The 21,765-nt window shown below is 40.1% G+C and overlaps 1 protein-coding gene across 2 annotated transcripts in view; it reads left to right on the forward strand.

Moving 5' to 3' along the window:
• Window positions 1-21,765, forward strand: part of FBXO7 (F-box protein 7) — a 26,165-nt gene continuing 4,400 nt past the window's right edge. The window contains exons 1-7 of one of the 2 annotated variants that reach the window (XM_019728424.2): window positions 1-393; window positions 3,871-4,165; window positions 8,149-8,376; window positions 9,740-9,881; window positions 12,061-12,144; window positions 15,636-15,731; window positions 17,499-17,675. In XM_019728424.2, the coding sequence (XP_019583983.2) occupies window positions 272-393; window positions 3,871-4,165; window positions 8,149-8,376; window positions 9,740-9,881; window positions 12,061-12,144; window positions 15,636-15,731; window positions 17,499-17,675 (1,144 nt within the window). In that variant the 5' untranslated portion in view covers window positions 1-271. Of the gene's footprint in view, window positions 394-484; window positions 626-3,870; window positions 4,166-8,148; window positions 8,377-9,739; window positions 9,882-12,060; window positions 12,145-15,635; window positions 15,732-17,498; window positions 17,676-21,765 lie in introns of those variants that run through there. The other variant, XM_019728425.2, reaches the window with a different exon arrangement.

Below are 21,765 nucleotides of genomic sequence, written 5' to 3' on the forward strand. Positions count from 1 at the left end.
GCCAGCCGCCGGCTCGCGGGGTGAGCTCCAGAGGGCGCCCTCAGGAGAGGGGCGAGTGCTCCGGTTCAAGAGACCGGCCCGCAGCGCGGCCGCCGTGGCGGGGCCTTCTCCCCGTTACACCTCAGCAGCCCTCCAGCACCGGTAGTCGCCGTTTCGGCGCCGCCGCCGCTTGAGGCGGGAGCTGTCCGGCCGCGCCGCCGTCACCGTCACCGTCACCGTCGCCACCTCCGGGTCCAGGCCCTTGGGCCCCGCCGCCGCCGCCGCCGCCGCCATGAAGCTGCGGGTGCGGCTTCAGAAGCAGACCTGGCCGCTAGAGATGCCAGAAACGGAGCCCACGCTGGGGCAGCTGCGTGAGCACCTGAGCCAGGCCCTGCTGCCCACCTGGGGGTACAGGTAAGCGGCTGCGGCGCGGCGCGCGGCGGAGCGGCGATGGGGCACTTCGGGCTCCGGGAGGCGTGCCGGGTGGCGCGGGCCTTGCCGTCACGTGAGGCGGGCAGTGAACGCCGCGTCGCGGGTCTGACGCCCCCGGGACTGTGACGCACACTGGCCGGGCGGAGAGTGGCGCTGGGGTCCCGGCTCGCGGAGGACATGGCCCAGCGTCGCGGGGACTCCGATCCCCTCCAGGGTGAGCCGGGGCTTCCGTTCTTGCAGTGAAAGAACCCAGGAACAGGCTAGCACGCAACTTTGTTCCGTCCTTTCAAATGTAAAGTTGGACATTATGGATTTGGTTTAAACCTTTCCAGGCGCTCAGGGGTTTCCATTCACCAACTCCAGCTGATGGGGTATTTCCGTTTAAAAGTTTGGGAAGTATGAGGAGTGAGCAATCGGCCCTCCATCCGAGGCCGTCTGAAACTTGTGCGGCCGCTGCGAGGCTGCAGTCATCTTAAGACTTCATTGAACGTTTACGTGCCAGGCGCCGCGGTGCCCACTTTGACTTTCCCGCTGCCAAGTTTTACAAAGTACGGCGTGTTGGCGTGTCTCAAATCCTGTTATTATCCTGGGCGAGATGTTGCTTTTAGCTAAAACTAAGGCAGACGTAGGCCTTATGATGACTCTGGAGAGCTTGCAGTTTGCGGGCAGTGACATTAAGAAGTGAAGGATCAAATTCTGTTATTCATTTATGGGCCTGCAGATGAGGCTGCTTTGTTTCCCCAGGGTATTTTCTGGGATCAATATTCTGGGAATAGAGGGGCAAAAGTAACGGTGGCCCTCTTCAAATACTGAGCTAGAAATTTGGAATTTTGTACTAAGGAAAGAATAAAAAACATGTTCGCTGGGGCTTTTTAGGTGAATTCTTCACAAGAAAACCTTTGTTATTTAAGTGGCTCTTTTTATAAGACTTTTACAAACTAAAATTTTATTTATAGGAAATTCAATAAAATGAGCCATATTATGAACTTCTCACCCATTCATTTTTCAGATTAAGGCATTATTACATTAAAAATAAGCCTCATTTTCCCCCCCAAATTACGAGAAATAAAAACAAAATGCGGTATTGACATAACCCCTTTAAACGTTATATTAAGTGACATACTATTGTTATTTCTTGGTGTTAAACCTAAGTTGTTTTGCATGCTGGCATCACTACCCTTCCACAATTGTTCAGAATTAACTTCTCTTTTTAAGGTATTTTAATCTGTATGTATATATATTTTATTATTTAATTAGGCTTGAAAGCGTGTGAAACCCAATGACGCTTTGTCTACCCAAGGGCCCCAGTTAGTTTCTCTTTCAGGTTTGTTTTTACAAGGGAGGGTGGTTAACTGGAAAGAATATAAACTTCAGCTTGTGAAAGGAAATTCATTCTTCTGAAAGTATGTTCATTTTATAATAAATGGTCAGTTTTAAAATGTCCATATGACATTATTTTAAAAATGTCTTTGCTGAGCAAGTGGATCTGGGGTTGCTGTAAAATATTAAATTTCTTTTTCTTTTTCCCCCCCACAATTTCAGAAAACTTTTTTTTAAAGCCTCTCCTGGAAAACCATGTATTATTTTAGAAATAGCTCTTCCCTTTTTCTATAGGGAGGAAAGCTTGACATTTTTATTAAGCAGACAATTCTTTACCTTTTCTATAAATAGATATTTGAATGAACATTGTATTAAAAAAAAATACAACCTTTTGCTGTGACAAATGATCCATAAACACATAGTTCATTTGAGGTGTTTCTCTTTTTTTCTACCAAAGTTGGGGTGGTATTTTTCTGGGCAGCTGGCAGATTTCAACATTTATCAAAGCGTTTGAAAATAGAAGCATATAGCTACTTATTTTCTAATAAGCAGGAATAGTTTCTAAAACCTCAGTAATTTCTCAAAGACACTCTAATTGTTAAGAAAAAATGTATTTATAAGTGAAAGAAAAAACAATTTTTTTCAGCACTTTCGAAAATGCTGCTTTGTAAGAAAGAATAAACAGCATGATTTTCAAAGGACTTCATCCTTTCACTTTTCAAAAAGTTAATGAAGTCAGCATTGCTGAGTGTAAATGCCTTATAAAATAGTCTACAATGGTTTGTTAATTATTCCTCACCACTGTGCGGTGGAGTGATGGTTATTCTTGCAAGGTCAGATAATCTGATTTGGAAAGGATGGGAGTTCATCGCTGCAGGATAATTTGAGCTCTTAGCTTGTTTACCAGTGAGTTTTTGGATTTGTGCTCTCTTCCATGTAAAAGACATCATAACTGGTCATCAGTAGGAAGCGGGAACTTGTACTTATCGGTAGGATGGATGAATTTGTACTCAGCCATCTACATACACAGATCTAACTTTCTGTGATTATGAATATTCATTTAGGACATGGGTCTAGTATTTTGGAACCAACGTAAGCTAACCATCCTGTAAGGACATTGAATAGATACCCCAGATTTCAGCCTCGTGTTGCTCTTCCCAGCTAATGTTAGTTTGCATTTATTTCACAAATACTTTTCTTTGCCAAGTGCTGCAGATACAGCTTTGAACTAAACAGGCAATATACCTGATCGTACGAAACTTAAGTTCTAGTGTGGGGGTGGGGAAGAGAGACAATAAATATATTTTCAATAGTGGTATTGCAATAAAAATAAAACATGAGGATAGAAGAGAGTGCTGGAGGCTGGGTGGCAGGCATCTCTGAAGAGGTGACGTTTGAGTTGAGACCTGAATGATGAGAGTCAGTCAGTCACTTGAAGACCTAGAAAAGCACATGCAGAGGCCTAAAGGCTGCGATGAAGTTGATCTGTTCTGAGGACGGATGGAAAGCTCATGTGACTAGAGAACAGTCAGTGAGAGGATGGATGGCACAAGATGGGTGAGGTAGGAGAAGCAGGTCCGGGCCAAATGTGGGGCTTTGGATGCCCCATTAAGGATTCTATCCCAAGTTCAATTAGAAGCCATTGGAGGATTTTCAGCAGAGGAATGATGGGATGTAATTTATATTTTAAAAAGACTGTATTTCATTGAGTCTCAGTTGCTGTCACTCTTAAGACACGTTGTTATATGTAACACGGAAGGAAAAAATGCTGTCAATTAATTGAGCTGTGATATGTCATTGATTTTAAATGAACATCCCTATTTCAAAGATGTCAAAATGTTAAAAAAGTATGTCTCTTAGAATTTATGAAAACATGGATTAATGATAGAGAATTTCTGTATCCCCTCTCCCAGGCTAGAATTTTAGCCATTAAAAAATCTATAACCTAGGCATGTGGTGATAAGAATGAATAATTTTGATAGGTTTTCCAAAAACTTTAGCTTCCTTCTTATTTTTGTTTTGTTTTCATTACTTAGTTTTTCTAGGGTCATACTATGTACCTTGTATGTGTTCCAAATGTATTACTGAGGATAATTGTAATAGGTAGCTCTCACCATCCTTATCCGTCTTTCTTGGCAGTTCTGATACCCGGTTTGCAATTACATTGAACAACAAGGATGCCCTCACTGGAGATGAAGAGACGTTGGCTTCATATGGGATTGTTTCTGGGGACTTGATATGTTTGATTCTTGAAGATGCCATTCCAGCACCTAACTTCCCTTCATCCACAGATTCAGAGCATTCCTCACTCCAGAATAATGACCAACCCTCTTTGGCCGCCAGCTCCAGTCAGTCCAGCATACAGGATGAACAGCGGAGTGATTCATTCCAAGGAGAGGCAGCCCCATCTGATGTCCGGAATGTTGACAGTATGGTGGGTATTGAAAGCAAGACGAGAGATGGGTAGTTAATAAATCATACACCCCAACTGAGTTTTATACCAGCCAGGATAATCGTCACCAGTAGATTGCTAAATGCAATCCAAACTGCTAACTGCCCGGGTCAGTATTGGGCAGCATGCTGAAGAACCCAGTTTTTACCAGTTTATTTTGTTTAGACACTTACTCCTTCAGATAAGTTATCCCTTGGCTTCTATTGTTGCCTTTAAACTTATGTTTCCAGCTTTATTTCTGTGGTCTACTCCACTCACTAAGGCTATATATAAGTCCAATTATTTCCAAATGATTTGCAGGGCATTTATACCTGGATTTTAAAAATTGTTACCTCAGATCTGCCTGCCAGCATAAATTTGAAAATATGTGCAGTGATGTTCTCTTCTTCCCAAATCAGCCACCATCTGTCTGTGGTGCTAGTGTTTTCCTGAGCTTGTTTTTGGCTTCTTACATCCAGCCCCTTAACAAGCCCTGCCAGTTTTTCCTTCCCATTCCAAGCTTTCAGTGTCTGTTCTTCAGTCTACCTAGGTTCATCTTCTTCCTACACGTTTTTGATTTTGTTGTTCCCTTGCTCTTTAGTTACTCTCTGTCATATTTTTGAGTTGGAAAAGACCAAATATCTCCAGTTCAACCCTGTCATGCTGCAGAGGCGGAAAATGTCCTCGTGTTGAAGGCTTTCTGAGACGTTGCCACACAGCCTTTGCAGGGCTACTTTCTGTTCTTCCCTCCTGTAAACTACCATCTCCTGTCAGACCAGACTCCGTATCATTTTCCCTCTGCCAGGCAACACATTCACGTGCTCGCAAGTGTGCGCGCGCACACACCCACCCCAGTGACCTCTCCCTGCCTTTGCTCTTGCTCTCACCCAGCCTGTAATCCACTGCGTTTCCTCCCTCTCCTGTCTGTATCTACCTTCCAAGGCCCTGCCGACCACAGCCCAGTCATTTTCTTTAATTTCTCTTTGTTACCTTTATTGCCTTGTAAACAGCTCATTTATTATCCCGCCTTTTGATTTCTTGTATGGCACAAGTGATCACTTTATCACTTAATTGATACCAGTATATATGCCATCTTGTTCATTGTTTTGTGTGTGTATACTTGTCACTTCAACTTTTTTTTTTTTTTTGTGGGCCTTAAACATGATTGTGCCTATTGTGTCATTAGTATAGACAGATATTAAAAAGTACTTTTTAATAGGTTTGTAAATTAGGAAAATCATCTATGTCCAGATTTTTAGTGATAGTATCCAGAGAAATTAAAGAAGTTAAAAAAAGCTTTCATAAAGCTCAAATATTTTTATGATTTTTTTTGAAGAAATTGTTACGTATTTCTGTGTTTCTGTTTTATAGAGATAAACGAGAGCCACATCTTTAAATTACATTTCTGAATCTTTTTTGCTGATGGACTTCTTCAGAGATTCTTGTAGAAAGGCCTATTCCCTTTACTTCTGTGTACTATTAAAATCGTCCAATAAAATGGAACTTTTCATAGTATATGTGATAGTTACTTTACTGGTTTCTTTTTGGAAAATTTTGAGAAATTAATATTGCCTCAAGGTAGTAATTTAAGTTCTAAAAGCATGGCATTTTGTATTCCGAGACTTTTATAGGGTGTCTGTAAAATCTTAGTGTGGAAGCTGAGCTTGAAATCTCATAAATAATGCTCTAAGTACTTGAAACAATAGGGTCTGCTAATTAAATGTAGAATGGAGCATTAGGCAGGAAAACAGATGGGCAAAACTTGGAACAATAGGAAAACTTTACTCTTGGAGTTAAGTGTAAATTAATTTTCTTATTTCATTATGTTTGGGAATTCATTTAATACCTGTTGAGTCTTTAGTGGGAAACTGCATTTTAGTTATTTGTTCCAGTTGTTTGTAAAATGACATCTAACAAATGATCTATTCAGAGAGGTGGTGCTGAGCATTTTTTTTTCCATTTCCACATTTGTGAAGAATAAGACATATTTTTATCATATCAGAATGTCTCAGAATGTCTGGTTCTTATGGAGTGGGTTTGATAAGCACACCAGGGGGATAAGGTTTGATAAGCTCACCAGGGGATTCTGATGTCTTCCTCGTACGTCATTATCAGTTTAGGGCAACGCTTTTTATGTTTTTTCCCCCATGTACTCGTATTCTCTCCCACATAACTGTCAGTGAGTAGTAAATGGCCAAGAGTTAGGCATAATAGATAGGTAAGAAGCAGAGAGCCAATACACTTTATAATTTAATTAGGTGTTAAGTGGTTCTAATAAGTAATTTCCATTTGTTCAAAATATGGTGGAGCCTCCTTTTTAGGTAGCACGAATTGTCATTGGCCACTAGGTTTTAACGAGCGAATTTGGATCTTTTCCATAGGCCGTCAGAGCTTAGGTCCTCAGGGATTTTGGAAGAATAGCCTCATGCTGCCTTTGACTCATACTGTGTACTTTTAATTTCCTCTCCCCCTTTAATGGAAATATGAACTTTAAAAAGAAGAAACGTGCTTTGCATTAAGAGTTGAACACATGCTCAGGAAATACTTTTTGAGCAAAATTAATACAGGTAACTTAGTCTTACTGAAGGAGTGTATTATGCCTAAAAGCTTCAAACTGTGAGTCTGGTGGTCTTGGTTTATTTCAAATTTTTATGAGCTGGTAACCTTGATTGTTTTTTAATCTGAGACACAGCACGTATAAAACGACAACATCATGTGTCTTGCCTATTTTATAGCATTTTCATGTGGTACAAATAAGAAAACACTGAAAACAAAAACGTGAAATTGTAAAATATCCTTCTGCATTTGTTCAAGCATTTATTGAGTACCTACTAGGTGCCAGGTACTGTACTGGGGTTACATAAATGGGTGACACGTAGTCTGTTCCTTCCTAAGCTTGTAGTCACGGTAGGATGTACGTGTGTACTTAGAAAAGTGCAATACAGTGTGATGAAGCGCTGTAACCAAGGCCTTTCCAAGGCACAGTGGCAGTCTGTATTACCTTGTGAAGAGGTGGGGATGCTAGAGTGGGGAGGCAGGGGCTGGCAGAAAGTGAACTTGGTACAGAGTCCGGGATCAGGTGATGAAGGACCTTGTCTGCTCAGGAGTTTGGATTTTATTGCAGGCCTGCATTTCTCAGCGTGTCCTCTGTGAAAAACTTGTTTCATGAGATCATAAGTAAGTGTTAGGGGGATGCTGAATGTTGAGGGAGGATAGTGTTTCTTGGTTAAATGCTATGCGCACTTATTATTGGACGTCTCAGAGCTTTATAATGACAAAACATGTTTTGTGAATATGGAGAGTAAGGCTAGGTGGCCACAGCACGCGGAATTTTCCAGACTTATTGTAGACCTCTTTTATTTTTCCCCGAGAACATCTAGGGGTCACATTTCAAGGCACAATTTAGGGAAATGCTGCTGCCCTCATTGGGGGCACACTGGCAAGTTTTAAGCTGGGACATAGGACATAATTGGATTCTGGCAGCAGTGGTGGACTGTACTGGAAGACACAGAAGTGGAGTCAGGATACCTGGGGAGGCTGTTGCTGAAAGTCAGGAGATAAACGATGAGCCTGAAGTACCATTGGAGTGTGAAGGGGCAGATTTTGGAGATATTTAGGAGACAGATTCAGTGGGACTTTGAAGAATGATCAAATTGGGGGTGGATTTCGTTAGGTAGAGGGAGAAGTCTAGGATGATTGCCAGGTTTTTGGTGTATCGGCCAGAATTAATGGAGATTAAGAATTTGGGATGGAGGAGTAGATTTATTTACATAGGATTTAGATTTGTTTACGTAGGAGTAGATTTATTTACATATTTATTGTGTAGGCTCCTTTACGTAGGAGGGCTCACTTCAGCATGCCCCACCTCTCAACCCAATAATGTGTTTGGCTCTGAGCCCTAATCTCAGTTCACTTGAGGATACAGGTTATACCGTGTAAAAGTAAACGTCTTTCTAATGAATTCATTGTTCTGTTATCCTTTTCAGTCAGGGTCTAGTCAGAATTTTGAAGCCGAGTCAATTCAAGACATTGTGGACATGGAAGAAGGCCCAGGTTTCTGTCCCTCGGAACCAATGCTGTGCAGTGAAGCCGTGGAAGGGCAAGTGCCCCATTCCCTAGAGACCCTGTATCAGTCCGCTGACTGTTCCAGTCCCAGTGATGCCTTGGTAGTGTCCATACATCTTCTCATGTTGGAGTCGGGTTACCTACCTCAGGTGAGACGGCAGGCAGAGAACCAGCTTGTTAGGGTTTAAGTTTCCCATTGGGAAAGGGGGTGTATCAGTAACCATCACTCGGGTGCTGTGTCCTCTGGATTCCCTGGTAAATATGGTTGGCTATTGATTGTAAACCGCTGAACATGGGGATGGGCACACAGCAGGCGGTCAGTAAATGTTCCCGTCCCTCTTGCCTTCTTTTTTCTCCCTCATTTGTTTTGTCAGTTTTTAGTTACTATTATAGAAGTGATGACAACTCTGGTTAAAAAAAAAAAAAAAAAAAGACGAAAGATTATATATGACAATATGTAGATAAAATGTAGTCAGTGGGTGTGGATTGGGCATGCCTCGATAGGTGGCTCACTGGGTTATTTTTTTCTGTTAATGGCTCTATGAGTTACCAGTGACTTAATAGGATTCAGTTAGGAAGATGGACATTGCTCTTACACTGTAGTTGCTTACCTTCATTCATTCGTTACCCATTTGATAAGTGTCTGCCAGTGTCAGGTGCAGTGCTTTGTCTCTGCTCTCGGGTCGCTTATAGAGTGGGAGAGAGACAAGAGTGGGAGAGAGACAGGTGTACAACCATTATACATATTGGTTAAATTCTAGGGGAGACTTACACATACATAGGATGCCAGAGATTCACAGAGGAGAGCATTTAGAGTTGAGTTTCTCAAACCTGAATGTGCCTGAGAATACCTGGGGATCTTACTAAAATGCAGATTCTATTTAGTAACTGTAGGGTGGAGCCTGGGATTCTGCATATGCCCACACGGTAGCGATGGACTACGTTACGAGTAACAGAATAATTCAGTGATCATGGAACTCCTGCAGCATGCATGCACCGAGCCAGGAATTAGGATATAATGACAGCCCTCTGTCGGAGTCCATAAGTGGGAGAGAAATAAGAGGAAAACTATAATGTATTATGATGAAGAACATATTAGAAGTATGTAACAGTAGAAATATGAACAGAATGGTAGGGGATAAAAGAGATGCAATGACAAACAGGAGTTTTTGGAAAAAGGCTTCACAAAGGAAGTGCTATTTGAGCTGGGGTCTTGAATAACGGTATGGCTTTGTAGGCAGAGAAGTGAGTTTTTGAAGAGAGAAATCAGTCCCTAGCTCTGATGCCGTTTTATGTCTTTAAACAAAAATTTTGATGGAGAATAGTCTATTGTAACGTTTTTTCTATCAAAATTTTATTAATAGCAATATTAGTGATATGACAGATTTTATTAAGGGGACCATATGGAAAGGATGCTTATTTCTAGACAAGTTAGGGGCTTCCTGGATTTTTAATCTTTTTGAGAGTAATACCTTTCTTCATTGTTTGTTTCCGTGTCATTTCATTCCCCAGGGGACAGAAGCCAAAGCTCTGTCCATGCCAGAGAGCTGGAAGTCGGGTGGCGTGTATAAGCTGCAGTACACGCATCCCCTGTGCGAGGGTGGCGCTGCGGCTCTCACCTGTGTGCCTTTGGGAAACCTCGTCGTCATCAACGGTAATCTGGCGGCATGGCCATGGCTGTTGGCTTATGGGTCCTTCATGTTTCTCTTCAAATGTTTTGGAGCCGCTTCATTGATTGGCTGTCATGATAATAGTTATGCGTCCTTCTCAACTTTGTTTAATCACTAGACCATTGATAACATGAGTCTGAAAGGCTATAGAATACGGGTTGATGTTTAGGCCTGCACTCTTGGGGCGCCATACTCTTTTGCTGTCTTAATCTTGTCATGTTTTTGCTCCAGGGGAATTGTAATAGGTGTGAGATGAGTTATTACATAAGAATTCTCTGAAGAATATTTTTTCTTTCTTTATGCCTGTGGATAGCTTTTTTATTTTTATTTTTTAACCAGGTTCTCAAACTATGATGTGAGGGATGACATTGAGCTGGGTCACTTTTTATTCAGTTTGGCCTCACTGAATAGTGTAGGAATGCATAGAGACACTGCTAAGGGTTGTGAGGCCTTAGAATGTGTGCGTTTTACTCCTCTACCCCCAAGAAAGTCACTGAATAGTTTCTTTTTCTTGTTCTCCTCTTTCATATTAAGAAATTTCACTGGGACAGCAATACTTCCCAGTTTTGTATTTCATTTTAGCTCAGATGCCACCTACAGGTCCATACCAACCAACCACCAGTGGTCTTATGGAACAGTCTCATAATCACACATTCTGCCGATGCATCTGAGTGACTAGAACCTTCCATTTTCATTCCATTTTGATTTTTGAGGTTTATCCTCATAGCTAGATCAGGCAGTATGGTAAGATTGGAATGACTGCATTTTTCATTTACAATACAGCTCATCTTTTGTAGCAAAGGCAGGTGCTTTGGTAGCTCAGTGGTTTTCACCCTGTTCAGCAGCTGCTAGTTTGTGCTGAGATGGAAGCAAGAAGGAAGCTTAGTAGAACGAACCTGCCTCTGCTTTCACTTTGAGCAGCAACGTGTTTGTTTCATTAGCGAGGTCCCTTACAAGATTCTGTTTGAAAATAGATTTTTTTCTGCTAAAATTTGTTTTGAAAGCCACTGACTTACACTGTCTTGATCTTTGAAATGAAAGATAGTTCTAGGTCCCTTATTATGTAATTTCTGCTATTGCCTTTTAATCATTGGATTATTTGAAATGTTATTTGAAAGTCTTAGAATGTCAGGTTTAACAGCTTTGGTGGTATTCTGCCTTTGTCAGGACTTGAATATCTGATGGCATCAGGACCTAGCAATGTTTCTCCAACATTTCATCCCATTTAGCAAATGTAACTTTGGTTGGGCGTTCTTACACGCAGAGGGTCAACAGTTTCTGCCTGCATCTAATCATTCTGCTACATTACATCATAACTCGCAGGGTTGAAGTCACCAAGTAGTAAATGTGAGGTTGGAATTTTTGCCTCAATTTCATATAAAAGCACTTGAACAACATGTGTAGAATAACCTCTATTTACTAGTGTCAGGACATTTAAAGAGAATAGCTGCTGAATATCTTGTGATTGCTCAGTTTCCGACATTTTGTTCCTTTACTCTTCTTGGCAAATCAGCGACTGGCAGACTCCTGTGGCAGACAGCCATTCTCGGCTTGGTTCTTTGAAAAAGAGCAGTGTGTCTTTAAATCTCTCCTTCACCCAGGACATCCTGCTTGGTGCACGTGGGCCTCCGCACATCACTGGCTCTTTCATGGCATGAGATGAAGTGTGCCTTTGTGTACCCTCTGGTAACATCACGGGTATTGGTCTCTTGGGTCTAGAGAGAGATGATGCTGTGGAAACGAGCAGGATTCGTTTAATAAACAAGGGAAGACTCATTGCCAAGGGTTAAATAAAAAAATAAGTGGCGTTTTTAGTGCCACTGTTAGAAATAATGAATTTATTGTGTTTAACTGTCTTCTATTAATCTTGTTGCATGTTCAATTTCTAATAAGCTGCTGTTGGTAATACTTAGTGGATTTTATATGAAGGTGCTTACTGTAGTTTTTTTAAAGGTAGTATTTTAGAGTGATTTTTAATTTAATGCGATGGCAGGTTTACACTTTGGACTTTGCTGTGAGGGAAGGAAGCAAGCATGGAGCAGTTTATTTTGTATAATATGTCTTTGTGTATTGGGGTCAAGGAACTGCAACGCCATACTGAAAAATGAAGGCAATTGATGAAGCGACAAAATTGTTCATCCTCCTTCTTTTGCTTGTTTACAGCTACACTAAAAATCAACAGTGAGATTAGAAGTGTGAAAAGGTTGCAGCTGCTGCCAGAATCTTTTATTTGCAAAGAGGAATCAGGTAATGTAACTATGATTTAACATTTGGGATGAAGCTCTGAGAGGGTCACTTTAAAAAAACTGAAAGGTAATGTTCAAAAGACTGAAAATTTCTGAATGAGATTAAAGCAAATTCAAAACAGTGTTGCAGAGTTTCTGTTTCTTTCCTGTTTTTCTTAGGAGCTTGGAATGATGGATTATATTTACACTGCCAATATGTAATGACACCAATATGCAATTCATTGCACACTATTGATGCTTCATAATTTCTGGATTAATCTTTGCGGATTTTTCTGGCATTGTATTTAAACTGTATGGGGAGAATCTGTGTTTTGTGGAAACCATGCAGTGCAGGTTCATTATCGAAGATGTTTGCTTAAACCTATATACATTTGGTTGCTATTTGATACAGGGTGGAACTTTATCAGAAGCTTGCATTCTAGGCAGTTTTGCTTATATTCTATAAAATTATTAATAGACACAAAGAAGACAAGTTTTCCTTTTTCAGGTAAACCCAAAGGATGAGAGGCGGGTAGGTGGTGAAAGGAGAAGAGATGGGGTGGAGCGGGAACTGACATCTTGTAAGGGCTTGTTTTGATCCTTTACAGGTGTTACTCCATTTCACCCTCATAGTAAACCTCAGAGGGATTTCAAGTCCAGACGGAGAGTGGTGTGGGGTAGTGGGAGATGGCAGGTAAAGGAGTGTCTTTTCAGGGACTTCCACCTAGATCTGGACCTAGAGACTTGTTAGTTCCCACCCGTGAGAGACTGACTTACATGAACTAAAACCCAAAGGAAAAGGAGCCATCAGAATATAGTTGACCTTTGAACAACGGAGGCTTTAGGGGTGCCTCCCCGCACTGCAGTCAGAAATCCACGTACACCTTTTGACTCCCCACAAACTTAACTACAGTGTCCCTCAGTGTCCACGGAGATTGGTTCTAGGGCCCCCACGGATAGCAGACTCCACGGAGGCTCCAGTCCCTTTTATAAAATGACGCAGAATGTACACAGTCGGCCCTCCACATCCACGGATTCCCAGCTGTGGATCGAAAGCAGGATTTTCCATCTGCTCTTGGTTGACTGAGATGCAAAACTCAGGGACATGGGGGCTGGTTGTACATTTACTGACAAAATCTGCATGTAAGTGGCACCGTGTGGTTCAGACCTATGCTGTTTAAGGGGCAGCTGTCCATACGAGTACATATCTTGGTCTCTGACTATTTAATGTCATACTAGACTAGCGTTTCTTAACCTTTTTTCTTTACCGATCCCCTAATGAGCCTTTGTACACATTTCCCCCCCTAATCATTCTCCACCATGAAATCTAATACGGTAGATACACTGTATATTTATTTGTATACTGTGGCCCTTTGGAGAGGCACAAACCAATGTAATAACTAGGATTTCATTTTGTTTGTCCTCCAAGAACCAACTTTTGCCCTATTGGGGACAATATTGCCCCTGCTGAGAATTCACCACCTAGACTGATAAACCTGTAAATATGGTTTTATCATCAGGACCAGAAAAACTTGCAGTTGCTTGGCTGCAACACTATCTTCATCTCCATGCTAGGGAGGACCTGGCAGTGGGGAGTAGAGATCGTCTGCACTCTACAGCAGAGGCGGTTGTTATGTCCATGTTATAGGTCAGGAAATAGGTCTGGGGGAGTTTAAATTACTTCCAGGTCACAGAGCTAATTTTTATTTTAATTAATAAAAATTAGCTCTGTGACCTGGAAGTAATTTAAAATTTGGGGAAATTTGGGATTAGAATGCATTTGAGTGCTAAGCCTATTTCTAAAAACAACTTATAGGAATGTAGCTCAGATACGTATTCTTTATCTGGTTTCTGTTGAAAAAGAAAAAGGAAATGAAAGGGGAGGAGGAAAGTTGATACAGTTATATTATAAGCTTATGGACTATATTATTGAATATTTTTAATGTAGCACTTTTTGTGTTGGGTAGGAATAGGCTGCTCATTTGACAAATCAGTTTAAATAATTTTTACTGTGGCTTATAGTACCTAGGTTCTGTTATTTATATTTTTATTTATAAATTTCTCATTACTTTTATAATAGGTCACTGAAGGAAAAAATCTGTTTAAAGAAAATCAGTTTTCACACTTGAAAAAAGGCCATTAACCAAATTGATTTTTAAAATGTCTTGAAATTTGATTTCAACTCAAGATTGTAGTTCATGCAACAAAGATTTTGAGTTTCGCTGCACATCTTGTATTCATTATCGATCAAGTTATAATGAGTGTTTTATTTTATAGGTAGTGAAATACATAAATACGGAATGGGGAGGGAGCAAGCATACACTGATTATCTACTGACATATACCAGGCACTGTGCGTGGAGCTCTGAATTCTAACCACCTTTTTTGGTGCAGTGGTTGGTGGTGTCTCCTTTCCATAGGTGTGGGTCAGAGGGTTCCGTGTTGTACACTTGGTAAATATACAGCAAAACTGAAGTGGGGACGGTAGGTGCAATTTGATGGTACCTCCCATGTTGTAATGTACATAAGAGTCCCCTGGGGACCTTACTGCAATGCAGGTTGTGATGAAGTAGGTCCGTGGTGGGGCCTGACATTCAATGGTTGTACACATTTCCCAGGTGATCAATTCAGTGATCCATGGACCGCACACTTTGAGTAGCAGTGTAGGGGCTAAAATGAGTGCTTTGGAGCCAGACTTTGGTTTGTACCCTGCTCTGCCACTTATTATAAGGCCTCGGATGGGCTCTCTAACCCTTGTCCTAGTTTTATTTATTTATTTTTAAAATAAATTTTATTGGGGAACAGTGTGTTTCTCCAGGGCCCATCAGCTCCAAGTCGTTGTCCTTTAGTCTAGCTGTGGAGGGCGCAGCTCAGCTCCAAGTCCAGTCGCCATTTTCAATCTTTAGTTGCAGGGGGTGCAGCCCACCATCCCATGCGGGAATTGAACCGGCAACCTTGTTGAGAGCTTGCGCTCCAACCAACTGAGCCATCCGGCCGCCCAAAACCTTGTCCTATTTTTAAAGCAGGGATAATAGTATTTATCTCTTAGGGAGAACTGCTGATTCTAAAGTAAGCTTGAACAATGCCTGGCACAGTTGCTGATACATAGACATCGTGTGATAAATACTATTATTATTCTACTAGGATCTAAGCTCCACGAATGCAGTTCTCCAGTATATCCCGCTGCCCAGAACAGATTGGTAGATACTCAGTGAGTCTTTGTTGTGTACGAATCTCACACCACAGTGTTTCCTACTGTGATTGTAGCCTAGGAGCTGTATAGGTTGGGTACAGCTTTAAATTTGCTATCATGGGGTTTCTAGCGCTACATCTAAGGTACAGTTTTCACAGTCACACTCTGTGTACTTCTTCTCCTAGAGACTTTGGTTCATGTCTTGTGGGAATTATTTGTGAAAATTTATTTACTGCTTTGATTTGGTTTGGCAGAAGTAGAGGACACCATTTCAAGTTTTTCCATTTGTGTTCTGATTTTTCATTTAAAAAAATATTCTAGGGGAAAACGTAGCCAAGGTATACAAAGATCTTCAGAAGCTCTCTCGCCTCTTCAAAGACCAGCTGGTGTATCCTCTTCTGGCTTTTACCCGACAAGGTGAGCGATAAATTGTCATAGGTCGAATGGCTAGAAAGAGTAGTGAGTTTCCGGACTCCTGGGACTCTGACATATGACTCTTCTCTCTTTTCTCCTAATGAAATTCTGCTCTTTTAAGACTAAGCTTAAGTGTTAATTCCTTAAATGTTATTCACTTCCTCTTTGTATTTCCACAGCATTTTGTACATAACCTTGACGGTAGCCCCTTTTCCAGGGTATCATAATTGTTGATACAATTTCTTTCCACCTAAGGTTATGAATTCCTTGAAATCAGGGAATATGTCTTATTCATTTTGTATTCTCATGGCCTAGCACAGGGTCTGGCTCACCATCAGTGTTCAATAAATACATAAATAAGTGATGTAGAGCCTGTAAAGTTGGCCTAAGTTTTCTTGAACAGTGTTTATTGGGACGCTGTGCTCTGCTATGTACTTTGGGTATTCCTGTGTTCCTATCTAATACTAACAACTTTGAAGTGGATTTTATTCTCGTTATAGATGAAACTAATTCAGTGAGGTTTATCATGGACTCAAGATCCGTGTGTTAGGCAGCTTGCCCTTATTTGTGTTGCAGTAAATAGTACTTAAAAATCTCCGTTACTTCAAGCCAACATTTATTTCTCACTCGTGTACGTGCTGTGAGCAACTTAGCTTTGACTGAAGGAGTGCTTCTTTTCCAGAATGTGCTCTTCTTGCGGGAGAGGGTAAAGAGGGCCAGTGGCCCAGCCGTGTGTTGGTTCTTAAAGCTTTTGCTCAGAAATGATATGCCACTTCCACTTGCCTTTCATTGGGCAAAACAAGTCAAAAATGGCCAAACCTGATGGTAGTGGGGTGTGGAAGTATAATTATGGGGTAGAAAATGATGGAGCATCACAACCTACCAGAATCCTTTACCTGGTAAATAATTTCAGATTTATACAAATAGATGTGTGGCTTTTATTTGCTATCAGTATGTAGAGGAATAATATTTTAGGTCTCGAGTCGCATGGTGCCAACGCTATTATTACCATAGTTTTCTTCTTTAGTTGGTAGTGAGGAGAGAGAATAATGTGAATTTTAAAGCCCTCGATTGGATTTTGATTATCTTTGCTAGTGGAGAATAGTATCACATATATTCAATGGAGCTAATAATCGAAAACTAATTTTTGACTTTGGAATGTATTATTATTTTCTTGGTTTTGTTTTTGAGTTTATCTAACCCCCTTTTCTTCAGCCTGCCTAATAGTAATTGCTAACACCGGAGTGCTTATTGTGTGCCAGACATTGTTCTAAGCCCTCTATATGTATTAACACATTTAATTCTCAACTCGGGTAGGTAATATTATTAACCCATTTTACAGAGGAAGAAATTGAGTTAGACAGAGTTTAAGTAACTTGTCCAAAGGCACACGGCTAATAAATGGCAGCATTGGGAGCCAGTTATAAAAGCCATGAGTATCCATTTTCTGTAGTTGAGTAGATAATTTTTTGTTGCATTGAAAACAAAAGAGGCCATTGGCTAATATTTAGAAATTGTCAGAGTTATTTATTTGATCTGTATTAAGTATTTGTCTTTTCATTAAAACATAAGGGACCAAGGGGCTCAGAGTTAGTAGTGGTAATGTAGCTAACCTGCTAAAAGTTTGTCGTAGATGATGTGTGTTTGGATAATTCAGACTGCCATCGAATTTGTTACCTCTCTAGGAAGGCCCAAGTTGGCAACTTTAGAATCTGTGGGGAAAGCTGGATGTTTTTTTCTCAGTGATACCTGTTCTTTTTTTCCTTTTAGCACTGAACCTACCGGATGTATTTGGGCTGGTGGTCCTTCCATTGGAGCTGAAACTACGGATCTTCCGGCTTTTGGATGTTCGTTCTGTCCTGTCTTTGTCTGCAGTTTGTCATGACCTCTTTATTGCGTCAAATGACCAACTTCTGTGGAGGTGTTTATATCTGCGGGATTTTCGAGGTGATTTCTATGATGTCATGTTAATAAGAAAAGGGCTCTTCCTTACTGAGGTCTTAATTCTTAATTACTCAGCTTGCCAAAAGATTTTAGTTATAGGCTTTTTAAAAAGAGTTTCAAATTATCATAACATTGCCTTATTGTAAAGAGACTCTAAGCTTCCTAAACCTTTGCTTATGTCCTGAAAACTCTCCTCATTCAGTTTTGTGTTCTTTGCAACACAAATAGCCCCTTAGACTAAGTAGACTATTTCAGGATAGAAAAATGAAAGTGAGATAAGTTTATTCTCTCTCTGTAGACCATCCTCAGTATTGGATGTAGAAATCCGCTGCATTTCTAACTACTTCCACGGTTGTGACCAGTGTACAGCTTGAGAGAGCCCTCCCCTGTGGCACGTTGCTAGGGAAGCTATGTTTCCTGATGGTCACATTCAGGGTGACCTGGCCATCATTGCAGCAGTGATGACAGAGGAACGTGGGGGATGAGGAGCAGTTATCCAAAATGTAAAGGGATTTCCAGATACAAGCTGGAAGCCTGATTGTGGAACTTCTTTTCTGCCACCACCATTTTACTACATATCAGTGTCTTTTTAAACTGCGGTTTGACCCGGGGTGGGTCATGAAATCAACTTAATGGGTCATTTTACAAAAAAGAAAAGTCAGATTGTATTTATAAAATAGGAGTAAGCTTGTATTTCCGTTATGTATACATAGATATATACTGTGTTACGATGTCAAATGTTTGTGGTTCACATCAAAAAGCTTTGAATGTGGTGCCATAAATGACAATATACCACCTTAGCAACTGTGAAAATCTATGGGTAGGTATCCTTCCCTTTTTAAAGAATTACATATACTTATTTGGATTGTTAAAAAATTTTTCTTCTTTAAAACTTCAAAATGTAAGAAGTGTGAATGACCTGGTTTTGCCTTTTCTTCCTTCTTGATTCCTAAGGTCCCTGCACTGCTTTATTTATGCCAATGAATGCAAAGTTTACAAGGTTATTTTTTGTCCCAGGAGGCAGCAAATGTCATCTCAGAAATTTAAAAAACGTTATAGACAAAATGAAAAGACAAAATGACTAACATATATGGAAGACCCAACAACAACAAAAAAAGCAGGCTACAATAAAAATACCTGTAAAAGGAACTTTTTACTTGTATCAAGTTCAGGTTTAAAATATAGTCAGTCTCATTTCCAGATTGTAGTTCACAAGCTCAGTTTTGTAATCTGAGTGTTCAGATTTTATCATGAATTTCCCTGTCGATACAATGTTATGGGGCTGGAGCTTTTTGTGTGTGTGTGTGTGTATGTGTCTCCATTTTTTTTTTTTTTTTAGTTTATTGGGGCGGCAATTGTTAGTAAAGTTATATAGATTTCAGGTGTACACTTCTGCAATACATTATCTATATCTCACATTGTGTGTTCACCACCCAGAGTCAGTTCTCTTTCCATCACCATATATTACCCTCTTCTAGAGCCCCCCCACCCCCTTACCTTCTCGTAACCCTTAAACTATTGTCTGTGTCTATGAGTTTTTGTTCCTTCATTTGTTTGTCTTGTTCTTTTGTTGTTTTCAGTTTTATATACCACATCTCAGTGAAATCACATGGTTCTCTACTTTTTCTGTCTGACTTATTTCGCTTAGCATTATAATTTCAAGATCCATCCATGTTGTCACAAATGTTCCTATATCATCTTTTCTTACCGCCGAATAGTATTCCATTGTGTGTATATACCACAACTTCTTGATCCATTCATCTATCGAAGGACATTTTGGTTGTTTCCGTGTCGTGACCACCGTAAATAAGCTGCAATGAACATTGGAGCACACATGTCTTTATGGATAAATATTTTCAGATTTTTGTAGGTAGATAACCAGGAGAGGGATTACTGGGTCATATGATAATTCTATTCTTAATTTTTTGTGGAACCTCCACACTGCCTTCCATAGCGGCTGCACCAGTCTGCATTCCCACCAACAGTGTATGAGGGTTCCTTTTTCTCCACAGCCTTTCCAACACTTATTATTTGTCTTGTTGATGATAGCCATTCTAACTGGGGTGAGGTGATATCTCATGGTGGTTTTTATTTGCATTTCTCTGAAGATTAGTTATGTTGAGCATTTTTTCAGGTCTATTTGCCATTCGTATGTCCTCTTTGGAGAAATGCCTCTTCAGGTCCTCTGCCCAGTTTTCAATTGGGTTATTTGTTTTTTTGTTGTTGAGTTGCATGAGTTCCTTGTATATTTTGGATATTATTCCCTTATCGGAGGCACTGTTTGCAAAAATCTTCTCCCATTCAGTTGGTTGCCTCTTTATTTTGTCGATGGTTTCTTTTGCTGTGCAGAAGTTTTTAAGTTTGGTATAGTCCCATTCATTTATTTTAGCTTTTACTTCCCTTGCCTTTGGAGTCAAATTCATAAAATGCTCTTTGAATCCAAGGTCCATAAGTTTAGTGCCTATGTTTTCTTCTATGCAGTTTATTGTGTCAGGTCTTATGCTTAGGTCTTTGATCCATTTTGAATTAATGTTGGTACATGGTGACAGATAGCAGTCCAGTTTCATTCTTTTGCACGTGGCTTTCCAATTCTTCAGCACCATTTATTGAAGAGGCTGTCTTTGCTCCATTGTATGTTTTTGGCTTCTTTGTCAAAAATTATCTGTCCATATTTATGTGGGTTTATTTCTGGGTTCTCAATTCTACTCCATTGATCTGTGTGTCTGTTTTTCTGCCAGTACCATGCTGTTTTGATTATTGTAGCCCTGTAGTACAAGCTAAAGTCAGGGAGTGTGATACCTCCAGCATTGTTCTTTTTTCTTAGGATTGCTTTGGCTCTTTGGGGTCTTTTGTGGTTCCATACAAATCTGATGATTTTTTGTTCTATTTCTTTAAAAAATGCCATTGAGATTTTAATGGGGATTGCATTAAATCTGTATATTGCTTTGGGTAATACGGCCATTTTAACTGTTGATTCTTTCAATCCATGAGCATGGAATGTCTTTTCATTTCTTTCTGTCTTCTTCAATTTCTTTTAAAAATGTCTTACAGTTTTCAGCATATAGGTCTTTCACATCCCTGGTTAAGTTTATTCCTAGGTATTTTATTCTTTTTGTTACCATTGCAAAAGGAATTTTTATTTTTATTTTTCTCAGATTTCATTGTTAGTATATAGGAATGCAATGGACTTTTGTACTTTGATTTTGTAGCTGGCAACTTCACTGTATTCATTTATTGTTTCTAATAGCTTTTTGGTGGAGTCTTTAGGGTTTTCTATATATAGCATCATGTCATCTGCAGAGAGTGACAGTTTAACTTCTTCATTCCCAATTTGGATGCCTTTTATTTATTTCTCTTGCCTGAGTGCTCTGGCTAGGACTCCCAGTGGTGTGTTGAAAAGCAGAGGTGACGGGACAGCCCTGTTGTGTTCCTGAACATAGAGCAAAGGGCTTTAGTTTTTCACCGTTAATTATGAGATTAGCTGAGGGTTTGTCATATATGGCCTTTATTATGTTAAAGTATTTTCCTTCTATACCTATTTCATTAAGTGTTTTAACCATAAATGGATGTTGTATCTTGTCAAACGCTTTTCCTGCATCAATTGGTATATGATTTTTATTTTTATTTTGTTTATGTGATGTATCACATTGATGGATTTGCGTATGTTAAACCATCCTTGTGCCCCTGGTATGAACCCCACTTGGTCGTGATGAATAATCTTTTTAATGCATTGTTGCATTCGATTTGCTAGAATTTTGTTTAGGATTTTTGCATCTGTAGTAATCAGAGATACTGGTCTGTAGTTTTCTTTTTTTGTGTTATCTTTACCAGGTTTTGGTATCAGGGTAATGTTGGCCTCATAAAATGAGTTAGGGAGTACTGTCTCTTCTTCAATTTTTTGGAAGAGTTTGAGTAGGATTGGTATTGGATCCTCTTTGAAGGTTTGCTGGAATTCACTAGTGAAGCCATCTGGTCCCGGACTTTTGCTTTTTGGAAGGTTTCGGATGACATGATTCAATTTCTTTACTGTTGATCGGTCTATTTAGATTTTCCAATTCTTTGTCATTCAGCCTAGGAAGGCTATATGTTTCTA

The sequence above is a fragment of the Rhinolophus sinicus genome, linkage group LG02 (assembly GCF_036562045.2).
Source record: "Rhinolophus sinicus isolate RSC01 linkage group LG02, ASM3656204v1, whole genome shotgun sequence".
In the NCBI taxonomy this organism is placed as follows: Eukaryota; Metazoa; Chordata; class Mammalia; order Chiroptera; family Rhinolophidae; genus Rhinolophus; species Rhinolophus sinicus.